The sequence below is a fragment of the Helicoverpa zea genome, chromosome 27 (genome assembly GCF_022581195.2).
Source record: "Helicoverpa zea isolate HzStark_Cry1AcR chromosome 27, ilHelZeax1.1, whole genome shotgun sequence".
Classification (NCBI taxonomy): Eukaryota; Metazoa; Arthropoda; class Insecta; order Lepidoptera; family Noctuidae; genus Helicoverpa; species Helicoverpa zea.
In genome coordinates, this window is record NC_061478.1 from 5,438,495 (window position 1) to 5,466,299 (window position 27,805).

At 41.8% G+C, this 27,805-nt stretch overlaps 11 protein-coding genes across 11 annotated transcripts; 6 read left to right on the forward strand and 5 right to left on the reverse strand.

Moving 5' to 3' along the window:
- Positions 1-233: 233 nt before the first annotated feature.
- Positions 234-830, forward strand: LOC124643389 (chorion class A protein Ld2/Ld41-like). Its single transcript, XM_047182370.1, has 2 exons — positions 234-311; positions 395-830. The coding sequence occupies exons 1-2, from the start codon at positions 261-263 to the stop codon at positions 788-790; spliced, it is 447 nt and encodes a 148-aa protein (XP_047038326.1). The 5' UTR covers positions 234-260; the 3' UTR covers positions 791-830.
- Positions 831-2,409: 1,579 nt separating this feature from the next.
- On the reverse strand, positions 2,410-3,217 carry LOC124643448 (chorion class B protein Ld34-like). Its single transcript, XM_047182436.1, has 2 exons — positions 3,156-3,217; positions 2,410-2,946 (listed from the first exon to the last, which is right to left on the reverse strand). The coding sequence occupies exons 1-2, from the start codon at positions 3,204-3,206 to the stop codon at positions 2,413-2,415; spliced, it is 585 nt and encodes a 194-aa protein (XP_047038392.1). The 5' UTR covers positions 3,207-3,217; the 3' UTR covers positions 2,410-2,412.
- A 1,017-nt stretch (positions 3,218-4,234) lies between these two features.
- On the forward strand, positions 4,235-4,791 carry LOC124643381 (chorion class A protein Ld12-like). Its single transcript, XM_047182358.1, has 2 exons — positions 4,235-4,312; positions 4,396-4,791. Exons 1-2 carry the CDS (start codon positions 4,262-4,264, stop codon positions 4,789-4,791), a joined length of 447 nt encoding a protein of 148 aa, XP_047038314.1. The 5' UTR covers positions 4,235-4,261.
- Positions 4,792-11,378: 6,587 nt separating this feature from the next.
- Positions 11,379-12,162, reverse strand: LOC124643323 (chorion class B protein Ld34-like). The gene is made up of 2 exons (XM_047182263.1): positions 12,088-12,162; positions 11,379-11,919 (listed from the first exon to the last, which is right to left on the reverse strand). The coding sequence occupies exons 1-2, from the start codon at positions 12,136-12,138 to the stop codon at positions 11,389-11,391; spliced, it is 582 nt and encodes a 193-aa protein (XP_047038219.1). The 5' UTR covers positions 12,139-12,162; the 3' UTR covers positions 11,379-11,388.
- A 260-nt stretch (positions 12,163-12,422) lies between these two features.
- Positions 12,423-13,353, forward strand: LOC124643326 (chorion class A protein Ld12-like). The gene is made up of 2 exons (XM_047182265.1): positions 12,423-12,491; positions 12,958-13,353. The coding sequence occupies exons 1-2, from the start codon at positions 12,441-12,443 to the stop codon at positions 13,351-13,353; spliced, it is 447 nt and encodes a 148-aa protein (XP_047038221.1). The 5' UTR covers positions 12,423-12,440.
- A 1,595-nt stretch (positions 13,354-14,948) lies between these two features.
- LOC124643207 (mRNA decay activator protein ZFP36L3-like) lies at positions 14,949-19,414 on the reverse strand. The gene is made up of 5 exons (XM_047182087.1): positions 19,350-19,414; positions 18,766-19,111; positions 16,268-16,557; positions 15,448-15,507; positions 14,949-15,332 (listed from the first exon to the last, which is right to left on the reverse strand). Exons 1-5 carry the CDS (start codon positions 19,398-19,400, stop codon positions 14,949-14,951), a joined length of 1,131 nt encoding a protein of 376 aa, XP_047038043.1. The 5' UTR covers positions 19,401-19,414.
- LOC124643325 (chorion class B protein Ld34-like) lies at positions 15,812-16,692 on the forward strand. Its single transcript, XM_047182264.1, has 2 exons — positions 15,812-15,875; positions 16,086-16,692. Exons 1-2 carry the CDS (start codon positions 15,825-15,827, stop codon positions 16,620-16,622), a joined length of 588 nt encoding a protein of 195 aa, XP_047038220.1. The 5' UTR covers positions 15,812-15,824; the 3' UTR covers positions 16,623-16,692.
- Positions 19,415-19,685: 271 nt separating the features above from the next.
- On the forward strand, positions 19,686-20,791 carry LOC124643208 (chorion class B protein Ld34-like). Its single transcript, XM_047182088.1, has 2 exons — positions 19,686-19,736; positions 20,240-20,791. The coding sequence occupies exons 1-2, from the start codon at positions 19,686-19,688 to the stop codon at positions 20,789-20,791; spliced, it is 603 nt and encodes a 200-aa protein (XP_047038044.1).
- A 705-nt stretch (positions 20,792-21,496) lies between these two features.
- LOC124643393 (chorion class A protein Ld12-like) lies at positions 21,497-22,155 on the reverse strand. Its single transcript, XM_047182375.1, has 2 exons — positions 22,078-22,155; positions 21,497-21,954 (listed from the first exon to the last, which is right to left on the reverse strand). Exons 1-2 carry the CDS (start codon positions 22,126-22,128, stop codon positions 21,505-21,507), a joined length of 501 nt encoding a protein of 166 aa, XP_047038331.1. The 5' UTR covers positions 22,129-22,155; the 3' UTR covers positions 21,497-21,504.
- Positions 22,156-22,418: 263 nt separating this feature from the next.
- LOC124643333 (chorion class B protein Ld34-like) lies at positions 22,419-27,790 on the forward strand. The gene is made up of 3 exons (XM_047182273.1): positions 22,419-22,477; positions 22,561-23,079; positions 27,272-27,790. Exons 1-3 carry the CDS (start codon positions 22,427-22,429, stop codon positions 27,773-27,775), a joined length of 1,074 nt encoding a protein of 357 aa, XP_047038229.1. The 5' UTR covers positions 22,419-22,426; the 3' UTR covers positions 27,776-27,790.
- On the reverse strand, positions 26,118-26,777 carry LOC124643332 (chorion class A protein Ld12-like). The gene is made up of 2 exons (XM_047182272.1): positions 26,708-26,777; positions 26,118-26,603 (listed from the first exon to the last, which is right to left on the reverse strand). Exons 1-2 carry the CDS (start codon positions 26,756-26,758, stop codon positions 26,154-26,156), a joined length of 501 nt encoding a protein of 166 aa, XP_047038228.1. The 5' UTR covers positions 26,759-26,777; the 3' UTR covers positions 26,118-26,153.
- Positions 27,791-27,805: the final 15 nt, after the last annotated feature.

Here is a 27,805-nt window from a genome sequence, read left to right on the forward strand (position 1 = left end):
AATCGATCCACTATTTATACTGAAACGTAGTGCTTATCTAGCTGTGTTGCAGCAATTTGTGCGTTTTGAAATGAACTTTTCGCACCTTTATCAGTAGTTGCAATGTGGGGAAATAGAAAAGTGCATGACTTTGTTTCACCAGAACATAGAAACAAAAACACGTTGTTGTGATAAGAGGAGACTTTTGCACTATATAACCGTGGTCTAGAAGTAGGAACATCATTCAGTCTTCAGCTTCTCGTTGAACACAAACATCAAACATGTCTACCTTCGCCGTTCTGTTGCTCTGCATCCAAGCTTGCTTGGTCCAGGTGAGTGTTCCATCTAATTCCTTCATATATCACTCATTGTCAGCTACGATCAATCAGTCAATCATGTATTGTTGTTTCCACAGAATGTGTTCGGTATCGGGTGCGGCTGCGGGGGTGCAGCTCCCGCCGCTCTCTCCGGCGCCGCTCCCTGCGGCTACGGCCTAGGCTCCGGCCTTGGCTACGGTGCTGGTCTGGCTGGCTCCTACGGTTTAGCTTCTGGTTTGGGTTATGACGGACTCGCCAACCCTGGCGCTGCCGGTTACGGCTCTGGAGTGGCCGCGTACGGCGGCGCCGGTGAAGGCAACGTGGCGGTCGCTGGTGAGCTGCCAGTCGCCGGTAACACCGCTCTGTATGGACAGGTGCCCATCATGGGCGCTGTCAGTTTTGGTGGATCTGTCCCGGCTGCTGGTGCCGTGTCTATCTCCGGACAGTGCGCGTGCGGCTGCGGTGCTCCAGTCGCCGCTCCTGTATACTGCTGAAATTACATACATTTTCTGCGTGAAAATAAAACGATCATGAATTATTGTGCAAAGTATTTTATATTTTATTTATTCCTCATATTACTTCCTCATCATTGTGTAAGTTACCAAGATCCTTCTTCTAAAACAAGACATATACAAAATTAATTGATATACTTATGTTTCAGTATTAGAGTGAAACCTTCCTGTTATTTGTCACCAAATTCACCATTAACCGTAAGATTGCATCATGTATCAACAACAGTATTTTTTATTCTGAAGGCGATGCTCGCACCATGAACTTGTAATTTTGGTGAAATCTTTCCCAAGAAACTTAACTAACATAAATAATATTTTTTGAAAATGTCATAGGCCTAGTCTTTGGTCGAATTAACAATAATCGTCTTTGAAAATGTAATGAGAATGAACCTGCCCGTTGTTTTGGCTTTATTAATAGGTAGGTATATTCATATACATGGTATGTACATATGTGTTGTACCTAATCACACTGGTTAATATATGTCGATTAGCACAAAGAAAAAAATAAAATACGTAAAAAAGCGTCAAAAAATTCATCCCCATCGCTGTCAACTGGGAGCGTACCCAAGAGGCTGGCAGCATTTTTCAAACGAAGTAAATGGAATCAAAGTGTGCGAGAATTAGAACACCATTCATTCATTCACCATAGTCATTACAAACAACGGAAATTTATCCTTGAAAACTGCCAGCTGTCAACCGGTAAAAAAAACATTCGATACTCCTAACTTTATCTCTGTTTTACACATGATGTAAATTATGAAAACTAAAAATTACTCTTGTAGTTAAACCATTGAATGGATTAGGTTATTTTTTTTTACAATATGCCATAAAATATCATAAAGTGTATGTAAAAGGATTTAATGTGATTAGGTCGTGGTGGCCTAGTGGGCAAAGAACCAACCCCAACCTCTCGAGTACCAATGCAACTTTTCTAAGTTTGTATGTACTTTCTAAGTATATCTTAGACACCAATGACTGTGTTTCGGATGGCACGTTCAACTGTAGGTCCCGGCTGTCATTGAACATCCTTGGCAGTCGTTACGGGTAGTCAGCAGCCAATAAGTCTGATACCAGTCTAACCAAGGGGTATTGGGTTGCCCGGGTAACTGGGTTGAGGAGGTCAGATAGGCAGTCGCTTCTTGTAAAGCGCTGGTACTCAACTGAATCTTTTTAGATTGGAAGCCGACCCCAAGATAGTTGGGAAAAAGGCTCGGAGGAAGAAGAGAAGAAGGTACGAAATACTCAATATACATAGACTATTAATAGACGTGCGGACGGGCAGCGGCTATTATAGGGTAGGGTATGAAGGGCACACAGTAGTATTAAAAAATTGCTTTGTATAATTTTATAATAAGGCACACTAGCTTTACTTGCATTTTTCAACATTCTTAGGGATAACTCGTAATGTAAGGTACGTGTGGTAGTAAGTTTCTAACAAGTTAAATTAGTTTCATATTTATCCATATTCCTATTATTTGTTTTCATCAATCAGCATGTGGATTACATTAAAACACTAATCAGGATTTCTGTTATGGAATTAAAAGTACAAATTCTTTGCATCATATTTCAGTTTATTTTATATAGCAGTTGCAAGGCGGTGACATTCAGTATTGTCCACATCCACAGGCAGAAGATCCGTAGCCTAGACCACGGCCAGCAAGAGGGATGGCACCAGCACCGAGTCCATAGCCAGCAGCAAGTCCTGAGGCAGACGCAGCGCCATAGGCACCTGCACCACCATAGGCACCAGCAGGAGCGATGCTCTCAATAGCAGTAACACCGTTACCGCAGCTGTAGCTGACGGCGCCAGCACCGCCGCTTGCCAGCACGCCCTCCAAAGCCACAGCACTCACAAACGGCAGCTCACCAGCCACGGACAGAGCACCATCAAACACATTCTCTGAGTTTATGGAGAGGCCGCTGGGAGCGATGGAGGACACGCTGGAGACAGGCAGAGCTCCGCCACTGGTGGGGATGATGTCCAGACCAATCAGACCGTTGCCAGCCCAGCTGTTACCAGCACAGCCGGACGCTCCCCACCCTGAGGCGATGAGACCAGGAGCCGCCAAGCCTGCCGAGGCTGAGCCGCACGCAGGACCAGCGATAGGTGCGCGACCCCAGCACTGGCTGAATGCAGTCTAGAAACGAAACATTTAGGTATTCGTTTACTATTAGAAAGAAAAGTAATTATATCAGCAGATGTGATGGTGCATTGACACTGAATTGTCTTATCGATCACGTATTATTATAAAGTGTGTCATATACTTTTAATTATGTCATACTCTTTTCAATGGTAATGCACATTTCCTTTGGTTTAGAACAGTTAATAAGTATGTTCGTAGCTCACCTGCAAGAAGAGCGCCTGAGCGCAGAGGACGAGGATCAGCTTGGCTGCCATTGTAGTTTGTGTCGAAGTGAATTTGACTATGAGTTTTCCAAGAATCGATCCACTATTTATACTGAAACGTAGTGCTTATCTAGCTGTGTTGCAGCAATTTGTGCGTTTTGAAATGAACTTTTCGCACCTTTATCAGTAGTTGCAATGTGGGGAAATAGAAAAGTGCATGACTTTGTTTCACCAGAACATAGAAACAAAAACACGTTGTTGTGATAAGAGGAGACTTTTGCACTATATAACCGTGGTCTAGAAGTAGGAACATACTCAATACTCAATCCTTTATTAGCATTCCATATGTTACATTATAGGTGGTACATTATAGTTTTAGATACAATATGGACCCAATAGGGCACAGCTTAAAGTAGTTGGAGAAGTTTAACAGTAGCTTAATACTAAATTATAATTATACTTAATAACATAATATTAATTAGTGTACATGTGAGTGTCGGTGTGAGTGGGTGTGTGAGTTTGTGTGTATGTGTGTGTGTGTGTTTATGTTGTGTCTTATATGCGTGTACTTTTTATATAGTTTTTATTTTTTAAAGGATTTGTCTTCCATGTATTCTTTTATTGTATAGTAACATTTGTCATTGAGGAATTGCTTTAATTTCTTTATAAATATTGTGGTTTTAGGTTCATCTTTTATGTTCTTTGGTAGATTGTTATATACTTTGATGGAGCTTACTAACGGACCGGAAGAGTGTATTTTAAGTCTGGATGTAGGTAAATTTAATCTATTTTTATGCCTTAAGTTATGTTTACTTTGGATTTCTTCGCGAGTTTTATAAAATTCTGGATATTTTCGGACAAATTTGCAAATTTCTAAAATATATAGACAAGGAAGTGTTAATATTTTGTGTTTCTGAAAATGAGGTTTACAGCTGTCTAATTGATCTATATTTGTTAATATACGGATGATATTCTTTTGTAGGGTAAATATGGTATGTGAATCAGTGCTGTTCCCCCAGAGTATGACGCCATAGCTGAGCCACGCTTGGGCGTATGCATAATACATCATTCAGTCTTCAGCTTCTCGTTGAACACAAACATCAAACATGTCTACCTTCGCCGTTCTGTTGCTCTGCATCCAAGCTTGCTTGGTCCAGGTGAGTGTTCCATCTAATTCCTTCATATATCACTCATTGTCAGCTACGATCAATCAGTCAATCATGTATTGTTGTTTCCACAGAATGTGTTCGGTATCGGGTGCGGCTGCGGGGGTGCAGCTCCCGCCGCTCTCTCCGGCGCCGCTCCCTGCGGCTACGGCCTAGGCTCCGGCCTTGGCTACGGTGCTGGTCAGGCTGGCTCCTACGGTTTGGCTTCTGGTTTGGGTTATGACGGACTCGCCTACCCTGGCGCTGCCGGTTACGGCTCTGGAGTCGCCGCGTACGGCGGCGCCGGTGAAGGCAACGTGGCGGTCGCTGGTGAGCTGCCAGTCGCCGGTAACACCGCTCTGTATGGACAGGTGCCCATCATGGGCGCTGTCAGTTTTGGTGGATCTGTCCCGGCTGCTGGTGCCGTGTCTATCTCCGGACAGTGCGCGTGCGGCTGCGGTGCTCCAGTCGTTGCTCCTGTGTACTGCTGAAATTACATACATTTTTGCGTGAAAATAAAACTATCATGAATTCTGCAAAGTATACTATGTTTTATTCACTTACTACTTTCCTCATTGTGTGAGCTACTATTTCTTATACAAACAAGACATGGAAGAGTATAAATTGAGAATATACCACAAGAATTTTGCTGTCATTTCTCATTACATCCACCATCAACTCATAAGATTTCCTCATGTAGCTTCATCGGTAGTTCTTATCCTGAAGACAATGCTCGCAAATAATTTTGGTGGATTGCAAACTTCAATGTTTTGAAGAAAATGGCATAGGTAGAGTTTATAGTCAAATTAACAATAATCGACGATCTGCTAACTCAGCTGAACCTGGACTAAAATCTTTACGTAGCACTATATTTCGAGACTTTTCAAGTGGCTAATTTAATTTATTCTGAACATTCTTCGTTATAGCTGCAACAGAATACGTCATTATTCGTGACGATTTCCTTGGCCTAGTTTAAAATAAATAAATAACACTAAAACGCCAGAAAAAAAAAATAAGGTGCATCGGCCTAAAAGTCAGTGGGGAAATAAACTTCGGTATATCTGTCGCAGGGATATGATAAAAACGGGGATTTGATCAATTCTCTAAGGGATTTGATCAAATCACGGAGGATGTTAAAATAACAACACGATTTTATCTTTTCCCTAAACAAATCTAGTGAATTGAACAAATCCCTAAACTGGTTCAGTGAAATGACAAAAAACATGTCAGTTCTTGTCTTGCGCCTGTAAGAAATTCCTTTATGTAATTCACGATGCCACAAATCAGTTACATGTTTTAATAAGTGGTTATTACAAATAGGCATATCATACGCAACTAAAATATTTTTAAGTTTTTAAAGAAATTTTTGTTCATTCTTTAAAAAAAAAATATTTTTCTGAGTAATGGTGATTTTTTATATCAATATTTCCTTGTATTACACACACCTGATTATCATAATTATGTCTATTTTACCAAATAAACCTTTAAAATATCAAAGCAAAATTATTTTTGTCATTTCACTAAACCAATTTAGGGATTTGTTCTATTCACTAGATTTGTTTAGGGAAAAGATAAAATCGTGTTGTTATTTTAACATCCTCCGTGATTTGATCAAATCCCTTAGAGAATTGATCAAATCTCCGTTTTTATCATATCCCTGCGACATATCCATTAGACAGCGACTTCTAGGCCGATGCACCTAAAATTAGTTATTTTTTGACTTTTTATTGTTTTTTATTTATTTATTTTGATTTTTTTTTACTTTTTTTGAAGTCGATTCAAATAAAATGCCAGTTTTAGATTCGGTATTTTGAAAATCCTGATGAAAGTTAATATTATTTCACCATTTACAAATATTTTTTGTCGCCACCAAAACGGACAAATAATTGGAGGATTCAATAATATAAATAACAGTCACATACTATTATTTTCAATCAAAATACATTGCACAGTTACCTGTTAACATTTTTTTTTGTTCTGCTGACCCAAAGATGTTGTGCGCATCAATGTTTGTCAATTAGTCAAAATTGTATGATTCGTATCATATCATATCATTTATTGCATTCCATAATGTACATTTGGCGGTAAATATAAAATAATAGAGGTAGTCACAATTATGGACCCTGATGGACACAGCAAAATAGTTAGAAGAGAGGAAGGCGTTTAATGTAATATAGTAGTATGTAGTATATTATTTAAGTATTTATTTATTTTTATTTTTTTTAAGAAGGTAATTATAGATTTATTTACAAAGTTATACATAGATATTTACAGCACAAAAAAAAACTTTCCTAGCAGAACAATAAAAAAAAAATATATATATATATATATGTATATATACACTATATCTAAAAGGCGTCAAAAAATTCATCCCCATCGCTGTCAACTGGGAGCGTACCCAAGAGGCTGGCAGCATTACCTCGTTGGATGGCCATGCTGATCCTTTGTCCGAGGTTATAGCCAGCCTTTTGGTCACGAGAAGCGTCAACCAGCCGCCTAGACAGGTCTTTAAATAGGGTGTGCGCATTCGGACCCCACGACCCGAGGGTTTCAACCCCAAACGGTTCGAAAATATAGTTGCCGACAAGGCCACTATATTTCCGCCGCTTGAGGTTCTCCGCGGCCGCAGCGGCAGCAGCAGCACAGCACGCAGAACTTGGAAGATGGGATGGCGCAAGAGTATCGACGCAGGTTGCGTCCCATACTAAAGGCCTACCCATCTTCCAAGGGAATAAAGACATGCCGTCTGGTCTCTTACCGTCGTCGCGTGCCAGGCCATTTGGTTCCAGTACAGCTGGCACCCCGACGGCAACAAGAGCCCGACGTATAATGTCGTTGATATTTGCGTGCCGCGCAATACGGCCCACACTACGGCTGCACGACAGGCCGTGGTGTCCGAGGCTGGTGACAGCCTCACCACAGTGGCAGCGATGAGGGGAGCAGCACGGTGCTCCTAAACGTAAACAGGTAGCGAGGCGGAAAGTTGTGTCGTCAAACATGGTGCCAATGTTTGACGACGGTAGTGCCTGTAGCCAAAGTCCCGACTCCCATCTACCCACAGCCAGTAGGCGCGCTCGCTCAGCAGGAGTAATTGCCGTTTCTATTAAATTATTCCGGGTTACTCTGCAGAGCGGCTCATCCCACTGTCTCTGGGAAGACGGGTTGCTGGGTAGATTTTCATTCGGGCATGTAATTTTCCATGCATCCATAGCCTCGGCTATGTGCGGCATCTCAAAGTCAACCAGTGTTGAAGCAAGAATATTCCTGGCTAACTTCTCGGTGCCGTGAACCGAGGATATGAATGCCGGTAAACTAATACTGGTAATTTTGCGGACGCCGAGACCTCCCATCCGGATGGGTAATGTGGCTTGCTGCCAGGCTCGGTCGTCCAGGGCCACATTGAGAATGGAGCTGAGGGTATGGCGGATAATATTATCAATTGGGTCCAAAAGGTGTCTATGTTTAAAGAGATGAGAAGAACGGAGGTAATATGTAAATTTAGGACCAAAACAGCAGTGTCGAATAATTGTGATGGCCGAATGCATTGTAATTTTCTGTAGGCGTACCGAAATATCGTTGAAATTATCAATTTTTTCCGAAATAAATGTAGAAAAAGATTGGTCTAGGATGGGAGCCCCAAGGAGGCGGAGAGACTGTTTATCTATAATTTTAATCTGTGGTGCTAATGATTGAAATTTGGATATTGTCATTTGTCTGTCAGTCGTGTCAGTAATAAACGATGGTAATAAATAATTCGCATTTTGTACAATTTAGTTGAAATGAAATGAAATGAAATGAAATGAAATTATTTATTTGCTATGAATGTAGGTACAAAAATATGGTGTTAAGTGAAAGTAGAGTCCAGTACATTCTACCATGAGGCATGCAAAAGGACAATGGGCACTTTGTATGGGATTTGGTACCCGCTCCAACAGTAACGTATGATATATCATTAGAAAGGTATTTACATGAAGAATAATAAAAACTATGGGGCTTGCCTCAATTAGCTGTCCGATCCGAGTAACGATAAAAATTGAATCGACATAGAAACAAGTATGTCATCCATATATGCAAATTCATTAAGAGGCATATGTCGTCAGTGTAATAATTTTAAACTCAGTTATTAGACATCTTACATTGTTTGAGATACACTCTATTATAATCTAAAAGTTGTGATAGTCTATGTAGTCATACTACGGAAACACAATCGTCATCTGATTTGACAAAAGTTCAAAACATTTCTATTCATCTTTTTTTAAGAAGAAATTCATCATTATCTCAGCACTTCTTGAGGAGCAAGATTAAGTGGTAATATGTACTATGTTAACATCGTCCCCTGACTTTGCAACCTTAATTGATTGTAAATACTGAAAGACTTTCATCAAATACATAATCTAGTTCTGCGTGAACTGCAAAGGATTGCACAGTCTTTTTTTAAAGCAGTGGGCAGGCAAACATTTTAAGAAGGCCAAATTCCTGTTTTTTTGTTGCTTTACCAGTTTTTATTGAATACAGTTGGATTTAAGAACTACATCTACGTTGACGATTTATGAACATTACACATTCTGTTAGTCGATGTCACGTGAAATGGACAAGGATTTGGAACTAGTCCTCATAGTATTTTTTTTTTGCCTTGCCAAGACCTACGCAACGGTACTAGAATCAGCACTGTTGGACAGGGTACCAAAACGCCCATCGTCCTTTTATAAAATATAATTTTAAAAAAAATGCAATTATTTGTCTTAAATCAAATTGTGTTAAAATATTGTCCAAAATTCAATGTATAGTTCAAAAGTTCAATATATAGTTAAGAAATACAATGACAATAATAAAATAATACAATAAAAAACAAAAAAAACGATGGTACAATGTCAATAATAAAATAATACAAATAAAAAAAACAAAAACGATGGAAGATTAAAATAATAAAACATGACTAATATAAATAGTAAAATTGGGAGTCATGAAGAAATTATTTTTTTATAAATAATCATATACATTCGTCGTTCAAAAAATCATCTATTGTATAATAACATTTTTCAACCAGCAATTTTTTTAGTTTCTTTTTAAATAATTCTAATGTACAGTTTTTTATACTGTCAGGTATTTTATTGTATACCACTGGACCCATATGCATTATACTCTTTTTTAGCAGTGCTGTTTTAAATTTACCTGTATATAAAAGATTGTTATATTGGGATCTCATTAATGTCGGTCTTGTCGAGTGATCTATCCTTGAACAAAACAAACTCATATTACCCTTTACAAACAATGCCATTTCTAAGATGTAGATTGATGGAAAAGTAAGTAAATTGAGAGACTTAAACATAGGGACACAGCTGTCTGTTGAATTTATTCCAGTCATTGATCTAAGACAATATTTTTGGCCTCTGAAAATCCTTTCTCTTTCACTACAATTACCCCAAAAAACAACTCCATATCTTAAAACTGAAACAACCAGACCGTGATAAGCAATAAGAATTGTATCAGTGTTAACTTTTTTTGTCAAATTATATAAGATGTATGCGGATTTACATAATTTCTTGCAAATCTCCTCGGCCTGTGGTTTCCATGAAAGTTGACTGTCAATAATTATACCTAAAAATTTCTAAACCAAGTTCTAAACCAATGGAATGAAATTTATATTTTAAATGAATGAAATCCTGAAATACGGTCTCTACATCGCCTCCCAGGGTTCCATCATCTAGATACCAAACGTTGAATTTGGAATTTAGCTCTCGAATGATCGGGTGAATGGCTAGACTGAAAATTACTGGCCCAATTGCTGCAGATTCCAATAGGTTGTCCTTATAGAGTAATTTTGATGGCTGCCTGTAACATTGATAGAGAAAACTATAAATGTTGGGTACTTCTTTTTGTGCTTCAGCCAACAGGGTGTCCCGGTTTACGGAATTGAAAGCATTTTTGATGTCAACCTTCAGGATGACCTCTCCTTTGCCACAATTTAGGTAGGCCGACAAAGCGTGTACAGCAGCCTCGCAGCCCCCTTTGGAACCGTATCCCAACTGTAGGGGCTGAAATTTGTTCGAAAGTTCCTCACTGTAAAATTTGCAACCGATTTTGGCTGCTATACGACGATATGTTGTTCCCACGGCAATGGGACGAATACCGCCGTCCTTTTTCTTAAGGGCGCATAGATTAGCGCCATATAAGACGTCGAGGACATCATCGTGCACACTGCCGGAGAGCATCACATTGGTTAAGGCTGTAAGCTCCATGAAGCTCCGCACCGGCGTCCCCGGCGCCCGAGCTCGTTAAATCTTTAAGATGTTGCGGAGTCAGGCCGTCGAGGCCACCGGCGGATACGCTTTGGGAAGAATTTACAGCCTCAGCCACTTGTCGACCTGTAACTGTGAGGATATTTGTATCAGGAAGGGGAGGGTCGGGAAAGGAAAGACCATCTGCGGGGGCCGGGTGTTTGCTCTCCAGGGCTGTAAGAGTATCCGGAGAGCATGGCGCCACAACATCGCTACTAAATAGAATCCTGGCTGCACCTCTGATATCACCTTCACCTAGTTTTGTTTCAACAAGATTGGTTGTACTCCTTAAAGGGCTGTTAACGGTTAACCGCTGCGTCAGTGATTTAGGGTCAAAATTTTGGGCCGAATTACAACAGTTTTCCTTTATTTTTGAGGTCAAGGACTTTTTGTTAGCCGAAGTTATTTATATTACAATATTACGGATAGTTTTGTGTAGCATAACTTCGTTTTATAGTTATTTTTCTTTATATGTTGCTTTTATTTAATTTTAGGTTATTCCTTTATCGGTAATATACTCGTTGATTGAATAGTACCTATGCTTTTTTATTAAAATTTGTTCACGATAGTTCAAGAATTTATTTAGAATCTGGTATGAAACAATGACCTGTCATGGTGCTTATGATGGTACTTGCGAACAATATCGATTGGTTCCGTCACTTAAAATTAGAAGGTTCAATAAAAATCTTAACCATTCGGTCAATAATCAAAAGACTATTAAGGATTTCAGTGACAGTGAAGGAATTAAAAGTACAGAATAATTTGCACAGTATTTCAGTTTATTACATTGCAGAAACATGGTGGTGACATTTACTGTCCACATCCGCAGGTGCGAGCTCCGTAGCCAAGTTGTCGGCCGGCAGCAGGGATAGCACCAGCGCCGAGTCCATAGCCAGCAGCAAGTCCTGAGGCAGACGCAGCGCCATAGGTACCTGCACCACCATAGGCACCAGCAGGAGCGATGCTCTCAATAGCAGTAACACCGTTACCGCAGCTGTAGCTGACGGCGCCAGCACCGCCGCTTGCCAGCACGCCCTCCAAAGCCACAGCACTCACGAACGGCAGCTCACCAGCCACGGACAGAGCACCATCAAACACATTCTCTGAGTTTATGGAGAGGCCGCTGGGAGCGATGGAGGACACGCTGGAGACAGGCAGAGCTCCGCCACTGGTGGGGATGATGTCCAGACCAATCAGACCGTTGCCAGCCCAGCTGTTACCAGCACAGCCGGACGCTCCCCACCCTGAGGCGATGAGACCAGGAGCCGCCAAGCCTGTCGAGGCTGAGCCGCACGCAGGACCAGCGATAGGTGCACGTCCCCAGCACTGGCTGAATGCACTCTGAGAACAAAGAATCTGTGAGTACTTAGAAAACGGTCTTACATTAGGTACTGTCTTATCAATCACGTAACATAAACTGTGTCAGATGCATTAATTATGCAAATAACAATATATAACAATGAACATCACGTTCAAATAACATATCAACTTGAAGCTATTAAATCTCACCTGCACGAGGAGCGCCTGAGCGCAGAGGACGAGGATCATCTTGGCTGCCATTGTAGTTTGTGTCGAAGTGAACTTGAATATGAGTTTTCCAAGAATCGATCCACTATTTATACTGAAACGTAGTGCTTATCTAGTTGTGTTGCAGCAATTTGTGCATTTTGAAATGAACTTTTCGCACCTTTATCAGTAGTTGCAATGTGGGGAAATAGAAAAGTGCATGACTTTGTTTCACCAGAACATAGAAACAAAAACACGTTGTTGTGATAAGAGGAGACTTTTGCACTATATAACCGTGGTCTAGAAGTAGGAACATCATTCAGTCTTCAGCTTCTCGTTGAACACAAACATCAAACATGTCTACCTTCGCCGTTCTGTTGCTCTGCATCCAAGCTTGCTTGGTCCAGGTGAGTGTTCCATCTAATTCCTTTATTCCTTCATGATGATGTCCTCCTAGCCGATTATCGGCTACGGCAGCTGTTCTCATGTAAGGAGATTAGCCAACTACGCAGGAAATGTTATAGTGCACGAGTATTTGCGCAGACACAGGTGCACTCACTATTCCTTTACTCTCATAGCCCGATGGGACGGTAATCCGACACGACCGGAGACCGAGAGATCAGGCGCAGGACCGACATTTACGTGCTCTCCGATGCACGGGTGTATCAATCACCAGCTTCCAGGCTCCGGGCTGCTTTGTGAAAGTCTTCTAAAACCCACAAAGCGATTTCGGCCCGACTCGGGAATCGAACCCGAGACCTCGTGCTCAGCAGCCGCACTTGCGACAGCTAGACCAACGAGGCAGTTAAGTTGCGGTATTCCTTCATAGTCAGTTACGATCAATCAGTCAATCATGTAATGTTGTTTCCACAGAATGTGTTCGGTATCGGGTGTGGCTGCGGGGGTGCAGCTCCCGCCGCTCTCTCCGGCGCCGCTCCCTGCGGCTACGGCCTAGGCTCCGGCCTTGGCTACGGTGCTGGTCTGGTTGGCTCCTTCGGATTGGCTTCTGGTTTGGGTTATGACGGACTCGCCTACCCAGGCGCTGCCGGTTACGGCTCTGGAGTCGCCGCGTACGGCGGCGCCGGTGAAGGCAACGTGGCGGTCGCTGGTGAGCTGCCAGTCACCGGTAACACCGCTCTGTATGGACAGGTGCCCATCATGGGCGCTGTCAGTTTTGGTGGATCTGTCCCGGCTGCTGGTGCCGTGTCTATCTCCGGACAGTGCGCGTGCGGCTGCGGTGCTCCAATTGCTGCTCCTGTATACTGCTGAATACAATATTTTTGGTGTAAAAATAAAACTAACACAAATTGTGCAAAGTATTCTATGTGTTATTCCAAAATTGACCCTTAATTTCATTAATTATATCGAGTTGCTGCCAAGACACTTGTGATTTGACCTCGTTCCTGGGTCCATTCCACGTTAGAGGCCGTCAGGCGGATTTTAGAAATCTCGGACACCTCTAGGTTGCTGCACCCCTCTCGATAAAATGTTTATTGTGTTCTTATCTAAGCCACCAATTGGAGGTCTGTACCTGTTTGAAGCTGTTCGATCTTATGTCATGAGTGATAATGCCAGCCAGAAGCGTACATCTCTGTCTATCTGCAACCACGTATTCCCTACCATCAGGTGAGATAGGGTCAAACCACAGTGAAAGCAAAAAAACTAGGTGTCCCAATTCTCAGAGGAAAAAATTTGACATTTTTCAGAACACAATAACAGACTGCGAAGTTCAATATTAAGGATGAATAAACAAGGATGATGAAGATTAACAAAAGAAGAAAAATAATGATTTTTCAAACATTTGTAAGGTTTAGAATGTTAATAATACTGCTACTACTATATTTAAATTAAATATCAGCAAGCAAATTTATAAATAGAATACTATTTATTAGTACTGATATCCGACAAAAGTGAATTGCCCTATACATTATTTATTTAATTACTTCTTGCACATACAGTACAATGGAGGACATAACGCCTCAGGCCTGATATCCTCAGAACTGGGAGACAAAAGCCATTTGCCGCCCTGAATGGAGAGGCCTACTAAAAAATGCGATCAAAGATTTCGAAGAGCAAAGGAAATCCGCACTGGATGCGAAGCGTGATGCTCTTAAGGCTAAAACACCAGTAGCCATTCATTATAACTACGTGGACGGTATTCTAACGTGCAGCCAATGCTCACGCACGTTTACACATAAAATAGGGTACTGCAGCCATCAAAGGGCGCATAGAAGAGCTGATCATCCTAGTTCTTCTCTCAATGATAACTGAAAGCAGTCACCATAGCCGAAATCGGCAGGGAAGTATAGTAACGCCTCAGGCGTTCTCTAGCAGTCTACCTTTGGTAGGCGGAGAGAAAGCGTTGGTAGATGCAAACAAACAGAAAATTAGTATGGAACATGTAACCTACATATCGGGTGTGTCGTACCTAATCACATTAAATCCTATCATATATACTTTATGATATTCTATGGCGAATTGTAAAAAAATAAACCTAATCTACTCAGTGGTTTGGCCGCAGGAGTAAATTACTAGTATTTTCCTGACTATCAGAGATAAATTTTAATATCCCGATAAGGTACATATTTCTAAAATTGAATTATATAGTACAGTATGTATTAAATATTTACAATGAAGAAGAAAAAAAAAACGCTTTGATACTGTACTGACTGGATAGCAGAATTAAAAATCGTTCTATAGTAAACATACAAATAATTATTCCAATTAATTGCTAAATGACAGACTAAAACATAGAAGGAACGAAGGATCTAAAAATGAATTGCGATGAGGACAGAAGAACAAAATTGAAAGAAAGAGCGTTTCTTTTAAATCAGGATTACTTTATTTAGTACAGAATATTCTTATTAGTACACGTATTGGTTTCCGCAGCCGCAAGCGCAGTTGCCGCTGATAGACACGGCACCAGCAGCCGGGACAGCACCGCCGAAGCTCACAGCCCCCATGATGGGCACCTGTCCATACAGAGCGGTGTTACCGGTGACTGGCAGCTCACCAGCGACCGCCACGTTGCCTTCACCGGCGCCGCCGTACGCGGCGACTCCAGAGCCGTAACCGGCAGCGCCAGGGTAGGCGAGTCCGTCATAACCCAAACCAGAAGCCAATCCGTAGGAGCCAGCCAGACCAGTGCCGTAGCCAAGGCCGGAGCCGCAGGGAGCGGCGGTGGAGAGAGCGGCGGGGGTGATGATGGTGGCAGGTGCGTACGCGCCGAGACACTGGCTGAACACAGTCTGTAATAGAAAACCCAAAGATTAAGGGTAGTTCTTTTCTTTTTCTTATGTGACAAGCTTAACTGCAAACAGAAGTCTGACAATAATCTTTAGCTATTTTGATTTGTTGACTTACCTGTACCAAGCAAGCTTGGATGCAGAGGAACACGACAGCGAAGGGAGACATGTTTGATGTTTTTGTTCAACGAGGGGCTGAAGACTGAATGATAAGCAATAAAAAAACTACCCTTTTATACCCAACAAAAAACATTACAAAAGCTGTTATGTGAAATAGTTATGCGTTATCAAAAACACGCAATTATGTAGACGTGACTTTTCATTATATTAATGATGGAATAATTTCGAATTATACAATATAATATTACCTATATTTTACAATTGTTATTGCAGTATTACTTAACTTTGATAAAGAGGTCAATATAAAAGACAGTTTTTAGCATTGAACATCATTATCAAGTTGTGACTTGCATTCAGCAAATACAACGATTTAAAATGGCAGCCAAGACTCTTCTTGTCCTTTGCGCTCAGGCGGTCTTCTTCCAGGTAAATATCCTTTTTTCTTTCAAGTGTTCATATCATCTTCTTTAAAAGTACTATCTCCTCTCGATTCCACCTGATGCGTAGTCAGAGTTTCAATTGATTTCATCTGATTCAACGTTATTTCCAATTCTTCTTCATTAAACATTCTGAAAAATTATATTATTATCATCAATTTACTGGTCATCATTTAATTTATCTTTTTTCTCCTTCCAGTCCGCCTTCAGCCAATGCCTCAACCGTGGCATCGACGCTTCTGCTTACGGCCTTGGATCTTCATATGGATTAACTGGTTTAGCTGGCCCTGGACTGGCCAACGGCTTAGCTGCTGCCAACTTCGCTGGCAGAGGCTTAGCTTCCGATGGATTCTACGCCCCCGCTATGGAATTCACTGCTACCAGCGGCGGTTCTCTACCAGTAACTAGCACCTCTGCCATCGCACCAACTGGAATCTCTATTGTATCTGAGAACGTCTTCGAAGGTCCTTTGTCCGTGGCTGGTGAGCTGCCTTTCGTTGGTACTACTGGAATGGAAGGTGCCATGTCTTCTGCTGGTGCTGGTGCTATTAACCATGCTTGTGGTAACGGTGTGACAGCTATGACAAGTGACAGTGCAGCTTTTGGTCCTGGTGCTGCTATTCCACCAATTGCTGCTACTTTCCCAGTATCAGGTGTAGCCCCCGTGGCTTCTTATGGAGTTCCTCAAGCTGGTAGATTCGGTCTTAATGGATGTGCTGGTAACGTTCTGTACTAAATTCATCTTCAAAGATTTTTATTTTTAGAAATGTTATTGTTGATTTTTTCCAAAAAAAAATAAAGAATTGTTTCGGTGTATTTTATGTTTTTTTTTCTTTCCTCAAAAGATTTATCAAGGTTATTAAACAATTTCCTGTGACACTTTGGCTAATACAGAATGAAAAATTTTGCGATGATATCAGTGTTGCCACAGTTAAATAACGATTATAACATCTGTTTAAGTTTGGTAGTTAATATTTACTTAGTCTTTTGTTTAATACTTGAAATAAATTCTGCAAAAATCTACCCCTAGTTGAATGCTTTACAATATAGAAACATGTTATGAAAGAACGATTAAGTAAATTATAAAATTATCAAGTGCATTTATGCAAGTGTTAGCAATAGATATGATAACATAACTTGGTATAAAATTTTAGAAAGGCCAATATAAATCATTGTCTACTAAGCAATCAACAAAGTGGCAAGCTTTTACTTATAGTAAAAAATGTTTTTTTTTATTTTATTTTATTGTGTTGTTAATAATCATCAAGTTTCATAACTTAACTGAATATAATTCTGTTTTCCTAAATAATAGTATATAGAAGCTTAACATTCCCCCCACCCAAAAAATAATATATTTAAGTGTTAGCAGAAATAGTGCCCGAAAGTCGCATTTTCAGAACCGTTTGGAAATCTATTATGTAACTGTGTTGTTAAGCTAATGTTAAGAGTCAATCATCATCTGTCTAGACTTTTCCCAATTATGTTTGCCAAAACCAAATCCAGCTGAGTACCAGTGTTTTGTACCACTGTATGAGAATAAATATACAACAGCTTAATTTTAAGAGAAGATAAAGTTATTGAGTCTTATGGAGTCTTTACAACTAATAACAAAGCTGCCTCTGCTTCAGGTAGTTTCAGTTCTGTCAGCGGTGACGATTTTGGCTCTTCTATGGGTATGGGTAATTGCTCTGGTCTTTTTGCCTTTTTTGGTCCTAATTCTGGTTTTACGACTTCCAGAAGATTAGGATGCTTTGCATGTGAGCAATTTTAGTTGAGGGCATTATCAACTTGTATATATTATGGTAAAGTTCCTGTGCAAGCAATTTTATTGTTGGATAATATATGTAAAAAGCTTGCTGTCAGTTGCTGCAATAAATGATCTAAGTGGAAAGAGCCATAGATGTCGTTGATTGTATGTTTTAGTAACTAAATAAAAAAATAATGTTATTTGTTTACTTGTATTTCTCCTGAATTATTCACCCACATATTTAAAAAAATATGAAGAAACAACAACGATTATTTCCATCCATCCATCATCAGCCTATAGCAGTCCACTGCTGGACATAGGCCTCTCCAAGTGCACGCCACTGAGATCGATTTTCGGTATGATCGAAATTCCTCATGTGCAGAACAAAAAAAAAAACGATTATTTTGATCAAAGGAAATCTTATTTACCTTGACTAACAAAGTCTTGTAAAACACTTGCCAGGTTTAAGTAACAAAAGCCTGCCGGGACTGAAAGAAAGAAAGAAAGAAAAAGAAAAATCATTGATTTTTACGCAGACGCACACATATACATACAAAAACAAGACAAGGAAAATTACTATAACAAGATAAACAAAAATAATACTAAAACTGTGGAATTGTTCGAAAGAGTTACATTGATCTGGATATATAAAGGGCTTAAGAAATATTATTTGATAATTTACCATAAAAAAGGTGGCAGCAACAACTGCCCTCACTCCCAGACACAGGGTCTAACATTATCAATTTTCAGACTCCGGGCCGGCCTTGTGTGAGTTTCTTAAAACCCACAACGCGATGTCGGTTTGACCCGGGAATCAAAACCCGTGCATGGCATTCGAATTTGCGACCACTTAATACTAGGGCAATGTCAACAGTCAAAAATAGTCTGTAAGCGCATACTACAGACCATACCAAAATTGTCTAATGCTTTATGCAATATTTATTTGTAAGTGTAATGTGACACGCAATACTTACAATAAATAAAGAAATGTACAAATATCAGTCATAAATGGAGCAATGATGACACACCAATATTTCATTGCACACATCACGTACATTTCAGAAACAAAAACAAACATAAGCATTTAATATAAAGGAACATTTTATTTCTTAATTGAAGAATTATCCATAGATAGTCTGGCACCCACAAGCACAGTTACCAGTGATGGAAACGCCACCATAAGCTGGCAGAGCACCGTCGAAGCTCACAGCGCCCATGATGGGCACCTGACCAGCAATGACGGACTTTCCAAGGATCGGCAGCTCACCGACAACAGCCACATTGCCTTCACCAGTACCACCGTAAGCTGACGCAGGAGAGTAGGCAGCTGAGGATCCACAGGAGATGGAACTGGGGGAGTAGGATGAGGGAGTGTAGGCTGCACCAGGAGCCAGGGTTGCTCCACACGCAGTGGCTATAGGAGCCGCAGAAGAAATGACGCCAGCTAGGGTTGGGGTTGAGCAGTAGCTGAATACGTTCTGAAAATGAGAAAGTGTTGGTAAGACATGTAATTATCCTTAAAAATATTATAAAAGCGAAAATATTTCTGTCTGTAAACTGCGATTTAAATAGATAGTATAGAGCCTGAGAAAGGACATATAGGCCATTATTATTTGGGTGCAAGAAAAAGTACCCACAGGAACAGCTAGTTTGCAATAACGTTCAAAGCTGAAAGTATTGTGGTGTATAAAATATAGAGGGCTAAAATTCACTCACCTGGACCAAGCAAGCTTGGATGCAGAGCAACAGAACAGCGAAGGTAGACATGTTTGATGTTTGTGTCCAACGAGAAGCTGAAGACTGAATGATGATTTGCAAATATTTGCAAGCTTTTATAATTCTAGTCCTGGTTTTGTTTATCTACTTACGTGACTTGGTTTATTTTTGTTAAAAAAATGCCAATAGGTTATCGCAAAAATTGCAAAATTATTGTCATAGGATAGTTGCAATGGAGTGATATTGATAACAGTGTTTAGTATAAAATCAACGTCAAAACTAGTGAACATCATTCAATTGTCTATAGTTGAACTGGTACCGAATACACTCACTATAATGTCTGCCAAAGCTATCCTCGTCCTCTGCGCTCAGGCTTTCTTGGTCCAGGTAAAAGATATTTTCTTTCTGTAAAGTTTCATTCTAGATTTGTTATGTTTGATTTGGTATGGGTGTCGTGGTGGCCTAGTGGGCAAAGAACCGACCTCTCGAGTATGAGGGCGCGGGTTCGATTCCAGGTCAGGCAAGTACCAATGCAACTTTTCTAAGTTTGTATGTACTTACTAAGTATATCTTAGACACCAACGACTGTGTTTCGGATGGCACGTTAAACTGTAGGTCCCGGCTGTCATTGAACATCCTTGGCAGTCGTTACGGGTAGTCAGAAGCCAGTAAGTCTGACACCAGTCTAACCAAGGGGTATCGGGTTGCCCGGGTAACTGGGTTGAGGAGGTCAGATAGGCAGTCTCTTCTTGTAAAGCACTGGTACTCAGCTGAATCCGGTTAGACTGGAAGCCGACCCCAACATAGTTTGGGAAAAGGCTCGGAGGATGATGATGATGATTTGGTATGTGTGTAACGCCTACTTAATATTTCCAATCGTTCTCTTCCAGTCCGCATTCAGCTACTGCAACTCCGGCAATAACTACGGCGCTGGGCCATCAGGACTATCAGGCTACGGTCTGGGAGCCCCAGCCCTGGCTGCAGGAGGCAGTGGCCTGGCTTGTGGAGCCGGCCTCGGGTACGGAGCTGGACTCGGCTACAACCCTAGCGCAGGCTACGGTGGCCTACCCATCGAAGTAATCCCCACCAGTGGTGGAGCTCTGCCTGTCTCCAGCGTGTCCTCCATCGCTCCCAGCGGCCTCTCCATAAACTCAGAGAATGTGTTTGATGGTGCTCTGTCCGTGGCTGGTGAGCTGCCGTTCGTGAGTGCTGTGGCTTTGGAGGGCGTGCTGGCAAGCGGCGGTGCTGGCGCCGTCAGCTACAGCTGCGGTAACGGTGTTACTGCTATTGAGAGCATCGCTCCTGCTGGTGCCTATGGTGGTGCAGGTGCCTATGGCGCTGCGTATGCCTCAGGACTTGCTGCTGGCTATGGAGTTGGTGGTAATCAAGGTCTTGGATATGGTGCATTAATTGGTCAGGGTTGTGGATGCAGCCAGTATTGATCAGCTTGCAAAAGATGATATTAAAGCATCCAAAATATATGGTTTTATGTAAATAAATTATATTACGCATAGAATCTTCTGTTTCATTTTCCTTACTAGCATTGTTGCTATCAGATTGTCCATAACTGCACTTTTACAATTAATGTATCGGATAATAGCCGCATAACATGAACTAAAGGCAAAGTTCATTCATGTATAAGTTCCAAGAAAACCGGTGTTCTGATCATTGAATTACTTTGTCATTTTCTACATAAAACGGTACGTAGATAAAATATTCAACACAAGCTAACTTAATTGAATAATGTTACGTTGTGGCTGTACCCTCTAAGGAGTACCATTTTCTTTCGTTAATATCTTTATATTGAACAGAAAATAACCAAAAGGTTTTAAACGGTGTAAGCACAAGCAAATACTTATAGCTCTCGATAAAATGAAACTCTTGTTTCCAGCTTTGCAATGAGAATTGATGTAATTTACTTCGGGAATTTCATAAGGCAACACTTCATGTTCTATTACAGGTAGTTTGCAGGATGCAACAACTAGTTTTGTAAGACAGAAACATTAATTTGTTACCTTACATTTTTCTTTATCTTTTTGTTATATTTTTAAAGCTACTCTGCAGCTCTGGTTCAAACAATCAAACCAAGAATGAAAACGAAAAATTTGCTCAAATCATAATCATTTATTGTTCACACGTCAGAAAGTTTTAAGGTTCAGCAGTACACGGGGGTAGTGAGAGGGGCGCCGCAGCCGCAAGCGCATTGACCAGCGATAGACACGGCACCAGCAGCGGCCACATCACCACCGAATCTCACAGCACCCATGATGGGCACCTGTCCATACAGAGCGGTGTTACCGGCGACTGGCAGCTCACCAGCAACCGCCACGTTGCCTTCACCGGCGCCGCCGTACGCGGCGACTCCCGAGCCGTAACCGGCAGCGCCAGGGTAGGCGAGTCCGTTATAACCCAAACCAGAAGCCAATCCGTAGGAGCCAGCTAGGCCAGCACCAGCCAAGCCGTAAGGAGAAGCCAAACCAGAGGCCAGACCACAAGGAGCGGCTATTCCGTAAGGAGCTGCCAGGGCAGGAGCGGCCAGACCATAGGGACCAGCGTACGTGGCGTCAGCAACTGCCGCGCGGCTGGTGCACTGGCTGAACACAGACTGAAACAATGAAATAATATTATTAGACGATGTGTACTCAAACCTGACGAAAATAAAAAGTCCTGACTTTAAAAGGAACAGTAAAATCGAGGTAACTCAAAATTATATAGCACTGTTTCTCACCTGGACCAAGCAAGCTTGGATGCAGAGGAACACGACAGCGAAGGGAGACATGTTTGATGTTTGTGTTCAACGAGGAGCTGAAGACTGAATGATGAACTGCATCCGTACCCGCGCTTTTATACTTGACACACTATCATGTAATTTCGAAATTAAACAAAGAATATTTTCAATGTGTCCTTATCATCATGTTTAGGCTTATAAGTTTCACAAGCTTTGAAATTTAATTACATTTACCTAATTAATTATTGTCTTTCCTGGAAATTGACAATCCACCTAACATAGTATAAAAAGGCCTACGGCTACGGTCAAAATTATTCTTGTATCAACACTCGAAGCAAACATATCTATCATGTCTGTCAAGGCTATCCTCATTCTCTGCGCCCAGGCGCTCCTGCTCAAGGTGAGACATTTTATTTTGATTTAGTTTCATTTGGACGGTCATATATTTCCTTAATCTAACATATAACTCTTTATAATTACCAGTCGGCGGTGGGCCAGTGCACCAGCCGCGCTGCAGTCGCTGACGCCTCTGCACTAGCTGCCCCTTGCGGCCTGGCCGCTCCTGCTTGGGCTTACGATGGACTCGCCTACCCTGGTGCTGGCTTGGCAGGCACAGGTCTGGCTTACAACGGACTGAACGCTGGCCTTGCAGGCAGAGGCCTGGCTTACGATGCAATCTACGCCCCCGCCATGGAGTTCAGCCCCACCAGTGGCGGCGCTCTGCCTGTCTCCAGCGCCTCCGCCATCGCTCCCGTCGGTATCTCCGTAGTGTCCGACAACGTGTATGAGGGTGTTCTGTCCGCGGCTGGTGAGCTGCCGTTCGTGGGTACTGTGGCTATGGAAGGTGTGGTGCCTTCTGCCGGTGCTGGCGCCGTCAACCACGCCTGCGGTAATGGCAGAAACGCCATGATCAGCGAGACTACTGGTTTCGGTGCTGCTGGTGCTTATGGTGCTGGCTTGGGAGCCATCAGCCCTGCTGCTGGTTTTGGAGCTGCTGCCTATGGAGCTGGAATTGGTTCAGGTCTTGGTCTCCGCAGTGGTATTGCTGGCAGAGGCTGCGGCTGCCGCAACTAAGAACTTATTGGAACACAAAACTAACGTTCTCATTCCTTCGATGAAATAAAACGATGCAATAAACCTGTTGTCTTTTTATGATCTCTAAAAATTTTCGACATACGGAGTTCCCTTAACTCTATCGTTGTCTTTAGGTTACCTCCACTATCGAACATGGAAAGGAAGCGACATTGAGAAGCGAGTCAAGGAGTTACTTCATATATCCATACAAGTAATAAATGTGAAGTCAAAATGTCTTTTTTTCTTCATATTTATATTAAACTAGCTGTTGCCCGCGACTTCGTCTGCGTGGGCAATATAGAATTTCCAATTTTGTTTATTTAATCGTTCATTGCTCAACCCCCGTAGGTGATAGCGTGATAATATATAGCCTATGTGTTAAACCGGCCCCCAGGTAATAGTCATGCAAAATTTGATTTAAATTCATGCAGTACTTTTTGAGTTTATCCGGGACAAACATACAGACAAACAGATAAACAGACAAAAAATCTAAAAACTACATATTAGGGTTCAGAATCGATTATGGATCACCCCCCAAGTATTCTTAAAAAAAAAATTCAATGTACAGTTTTGACTTTCCTATCATTTTTAACCGACTTCCCAAAAAGGAGGAGGTTCTCAATTCGGCCGGTATGTATTTTTTATGTATGTACATCGATTACTCCGAGGTTTATAGACCGATTTACGTGATTCTTTTTTTGTTCGACGCGGAATAGCTGCCAGTTGGTCCCATAGTCATCAGTTCAGGATCTGATGATGGAAACTCTGAGAAATCGAGGGCAACCTTCGAAAGTTGTAGGCATTCATGGGTAAAAACTTGACACTCAGGTGTGTGCCTGAAAGCACTATTCAACAGTGAAGATTTGGAGCTGACCTGATGATGGAGACCAGAGAGGGTCGAGGGAACTCGACAACTGAATATGTAAAATACTTCGTATTTGGGCTTATATTTTTTGTATTGATGAGAACTTTCCACTTATATGGAAAGTGACAACTATTTGTATCACTAAAAAGTTGTAAATAAAAAATATGTATGTATATTTTTTATAATATTATATGTATAGATTGAGGGATGTTCATGAATTCTCACATTACACTGCATGATGAGATCTTTGCACACGAAAAATAATATTTTTTAATAAAAGGAACCGACTTCACAAATAAGCAAACTTTCCAAATCAATCTACGCGTTCTCGAGAAATACATTATTGTTTCCTATCATCATCTCCCGAGCCTTTTCCCAACTATGTTGGGGAGGGCCTCCAGTCTAACCGGATTCAGCTGAGTACCAGCGCTTTACAATCTGATTTTTTCTTATATAAAAGAAAAAACAAAAGATAGACATTCTACATTATTTGTTATTATGACAGTGAGACCACACACGATGCAGCACGAGTCTTATAAATAAACAAAGATCACGTTACTGCAGTACATTGGAATTGTGCGATGTAATTATTGTGGTGATAGCAATTAGTTCTGCGTAATATTTAATTATATAAAGGCTAATAGAGTATATATTTTATGTGAAAACCTTTTCAAATCAAATCAAACCAAATCAAATCATTTATTTCATGTAGGCCTTTACAAGCACTTACGAACGTCAAAAATATAAATAAGTTTGATTCTAGTTGCCCATTCCAAAAGTAGCTTCCTATGAAGAAGAACGGGCAAGAAACTCCATGGAGTAACCATGGAGTTTCTTGCCCGTTCTTCTTCTTTTTAAAAACATAATAGGTGTTACAATTTGTATGTATTGATCATCATCCTCCGAGCCTTTTTCCCAACTATGTTGGGGTCGGCTTCCAGTCTAACTGGATTCAGCTGAGTACCAGAGCTTCTCAAGAAGCGACTGCCTATCTGACCTCCTCAACCCAGTTACCCGGGGAACCCGATACCCCTTGGTTAGACTGGCGTCAGACTTACTGGCTTCTGACTACCCGTAACGACTGCCAAGGATGTTCTATGACAGCCGGGACCTACAGTTTAACGTGCCATCCGAAACACAGCCAATGGTGTCTAAGCTATACTTAGAAAGTACATACAAACTTAGAAAAGTTGCATTGGTACTTGCCTGACCTGGGATCGAACCCGCGCCCTCATACTTGAGAGGTTGGTCCTTTACCCACTAGGCCACCACGACTTCACCACTTCACGACTTCACGACTTCACGAATTTGTATGTATTGATACATACGATAATAACATGAAAAATAAATGCTTACAATATTTTTGGGTTGACTTTGAGAAAGTTATACAATGCAAGTTGAACTAAGAAGTTATAAGAGAAAATTATTATACAAACTATTTTAAAGACTTATCTAGGTTATTTTACTTATAAACATAAGTTTTTGGTCCATCTTTCACATATTTCTTCCATTTGCGTCGACTGATTGCATTTTCTGATAGTTAGCTTTTGACAAAGGCAGCGGTTTCGTAAAATGTCCTACTACTATGACAAATAACATCAGAAGTCTAGTTATTACCGAAGCAAAAGGCTAGGCCGATGGAATGATCGATTAGCGCTGAAGACCTGTGCCACGACTCTGTCTGGATTTCTACTCAGCGACGGCTGTTTTGCATAGGTTTGTCTCAATTTTTGACTTTTTTTTCGTATTATATGGCTTGTTTTTTTTTGTGCTGTGTAATGTGTATGCCTAGAATCCACAGTTTATAAACTTTCTTAAATCTCCCTCTTATGTTGAGTGAAATAAAGTATTGTCTATAAGTTATCATCAAATCAAAATAATTCGAAAGACAGGACGTTTATTTTACGGTTGAGACTATGTTTGCACAGCTGAATAGTTAAAGTTATTGTTGCAGCCACCCACTCACTATCCGATGCAGTTGGTAAAGTAACCGAGACATGAAAACAATTACAGGTTCTTCATACGCTATGTGCAACACTTTCAGAGCTGCGATGGGTTAAATAGTAAGTCAAAGAATAAAAAAGGATAATTTGCTCAAATCATAATCGTTTATTTGTCGCATTAAAGAAATAGCTTTTCAGCAGTACACGGGGGTAGTGAGAGGGGCGCCGCAGCCGCAAGCACACTGGCCAGCGATAGACACGGCACCACCAGCAGCCACATCACCACCGAATCTGACAGCGCCCATGATGGGCACCTGTCCATACAGAGCGGTGTTACCGGCGACTGGCAGCTCACCAGCGACCGCCACGTTGCCTTCACCGGCGCCGCCGTACGCGGCAACTCCAGAGCCGTAACCGGCAGCGCCAGGGTAGGCGAGTCCGTCATAACCCAAACCAGAAGCCAATCCGTAGGAGCCAGCGAGGCCAGCACCAGCCAAGCCGTAAGGAGAAGCCAAACCAGAGGCCAGACCACAAGGAGCGGCTAATCCGTAAGGAGCTGCCAGAGCAGGAGCGGCCAGACCATAGGGACCAGCGTACGTGGCGTCAGCAACCGCCGCGCGGCTGGTGCACTGGCTGAACACAGACTGGAACAATTAAATAATATATTAGACGATGTGTACTAAACCTGATGAAAATTAAAAGTCCTGATTCTAAAAGGAAAGCAAAGTCGAGGTATAATATTTCTCACCTGGATCAAGCAAGCTTGGATGCAGAGGAACACGACGGCGAAGGGAGACATGTTTGATGTTTGTGTTCAACGAGGAGCTGAAGACTGAATGATGAACTGCATCCGTACCCGCGCTTTTATACTTGACACACTATCATGTTATTTCCAAATTAAACAAAGAATATTTTCAATTTGTCCTTATCATCATGTTACGGCTTATAAGTTACACAAGCTTTGAAATTAATAACATTTACCTAATTAATTATTGTCTTTCCTGGAAATTGATAACGCACCTAACATAGTATAAAAAGGCCTACGGCTACGGTCAAAATTATTCTTGTATCAACACTCGAAGCAAATTATCATGTCTGTCAAGGCTATCCTCATCCTCTGCGCCCAGGGGCTCCTGCTCAAGGTAACACATTTTATTTTGATTTGGTTTCTCTGAGACAGTCTTATAATTGCCAAAGCTAACACATAATGTGGTTTAATTTCCAGTCGGCGGTGGGTCAGTGCACCAGCCGCGCTGCAGTCGCTGACGCCTCTGCACTTGCTGCCCCTTGTGGCCTGGCCGCTCCTGCTTGGGCTTACGATGGACTCACCTACCCTGGTGCTGGCTTGGCAGGCAGAGGTCTGGCTTACAACGGACTGAACGCTGGCCTTGCAGGCAGAGGCCTGGCTTACGATGCAATCTACGCCCCCGCCATGGAGTTCAGCCCCACCAGTGGCGGCGCTCTGCCTGTCTCCAGCGCCTCCGCCATCGCTCCCATCGGTATCTCCGTAGTGTCCGACAACATGTATGAGGGTGTTCTGTCCGCGGCTGGTGAGCTGCCGTTCGTGGGTACTGTGGCTATGGAAGGTGTGGTGCCTTCTGCCGGTGCTGGCGCCGTCAACCACGCCTGCGGTAATGGCAGAAACGCCATGATCAGCGAGACTACTGGTTTCGGTGCTGCTGGTGCTTATGGTGCTGGCTTGGGAGCCATCAGCCCTGCTGCTGGTTTTGGAGCTGCTGCCTATGGAGCTGGAATTGGTTCAGGACTCGGTCTCCGCAGCGGTATTGCTGGCAGAGGGTGCGGCTGCCGCAACTAAGAACTGATTTAGGACTCAAAACTAAAGCTC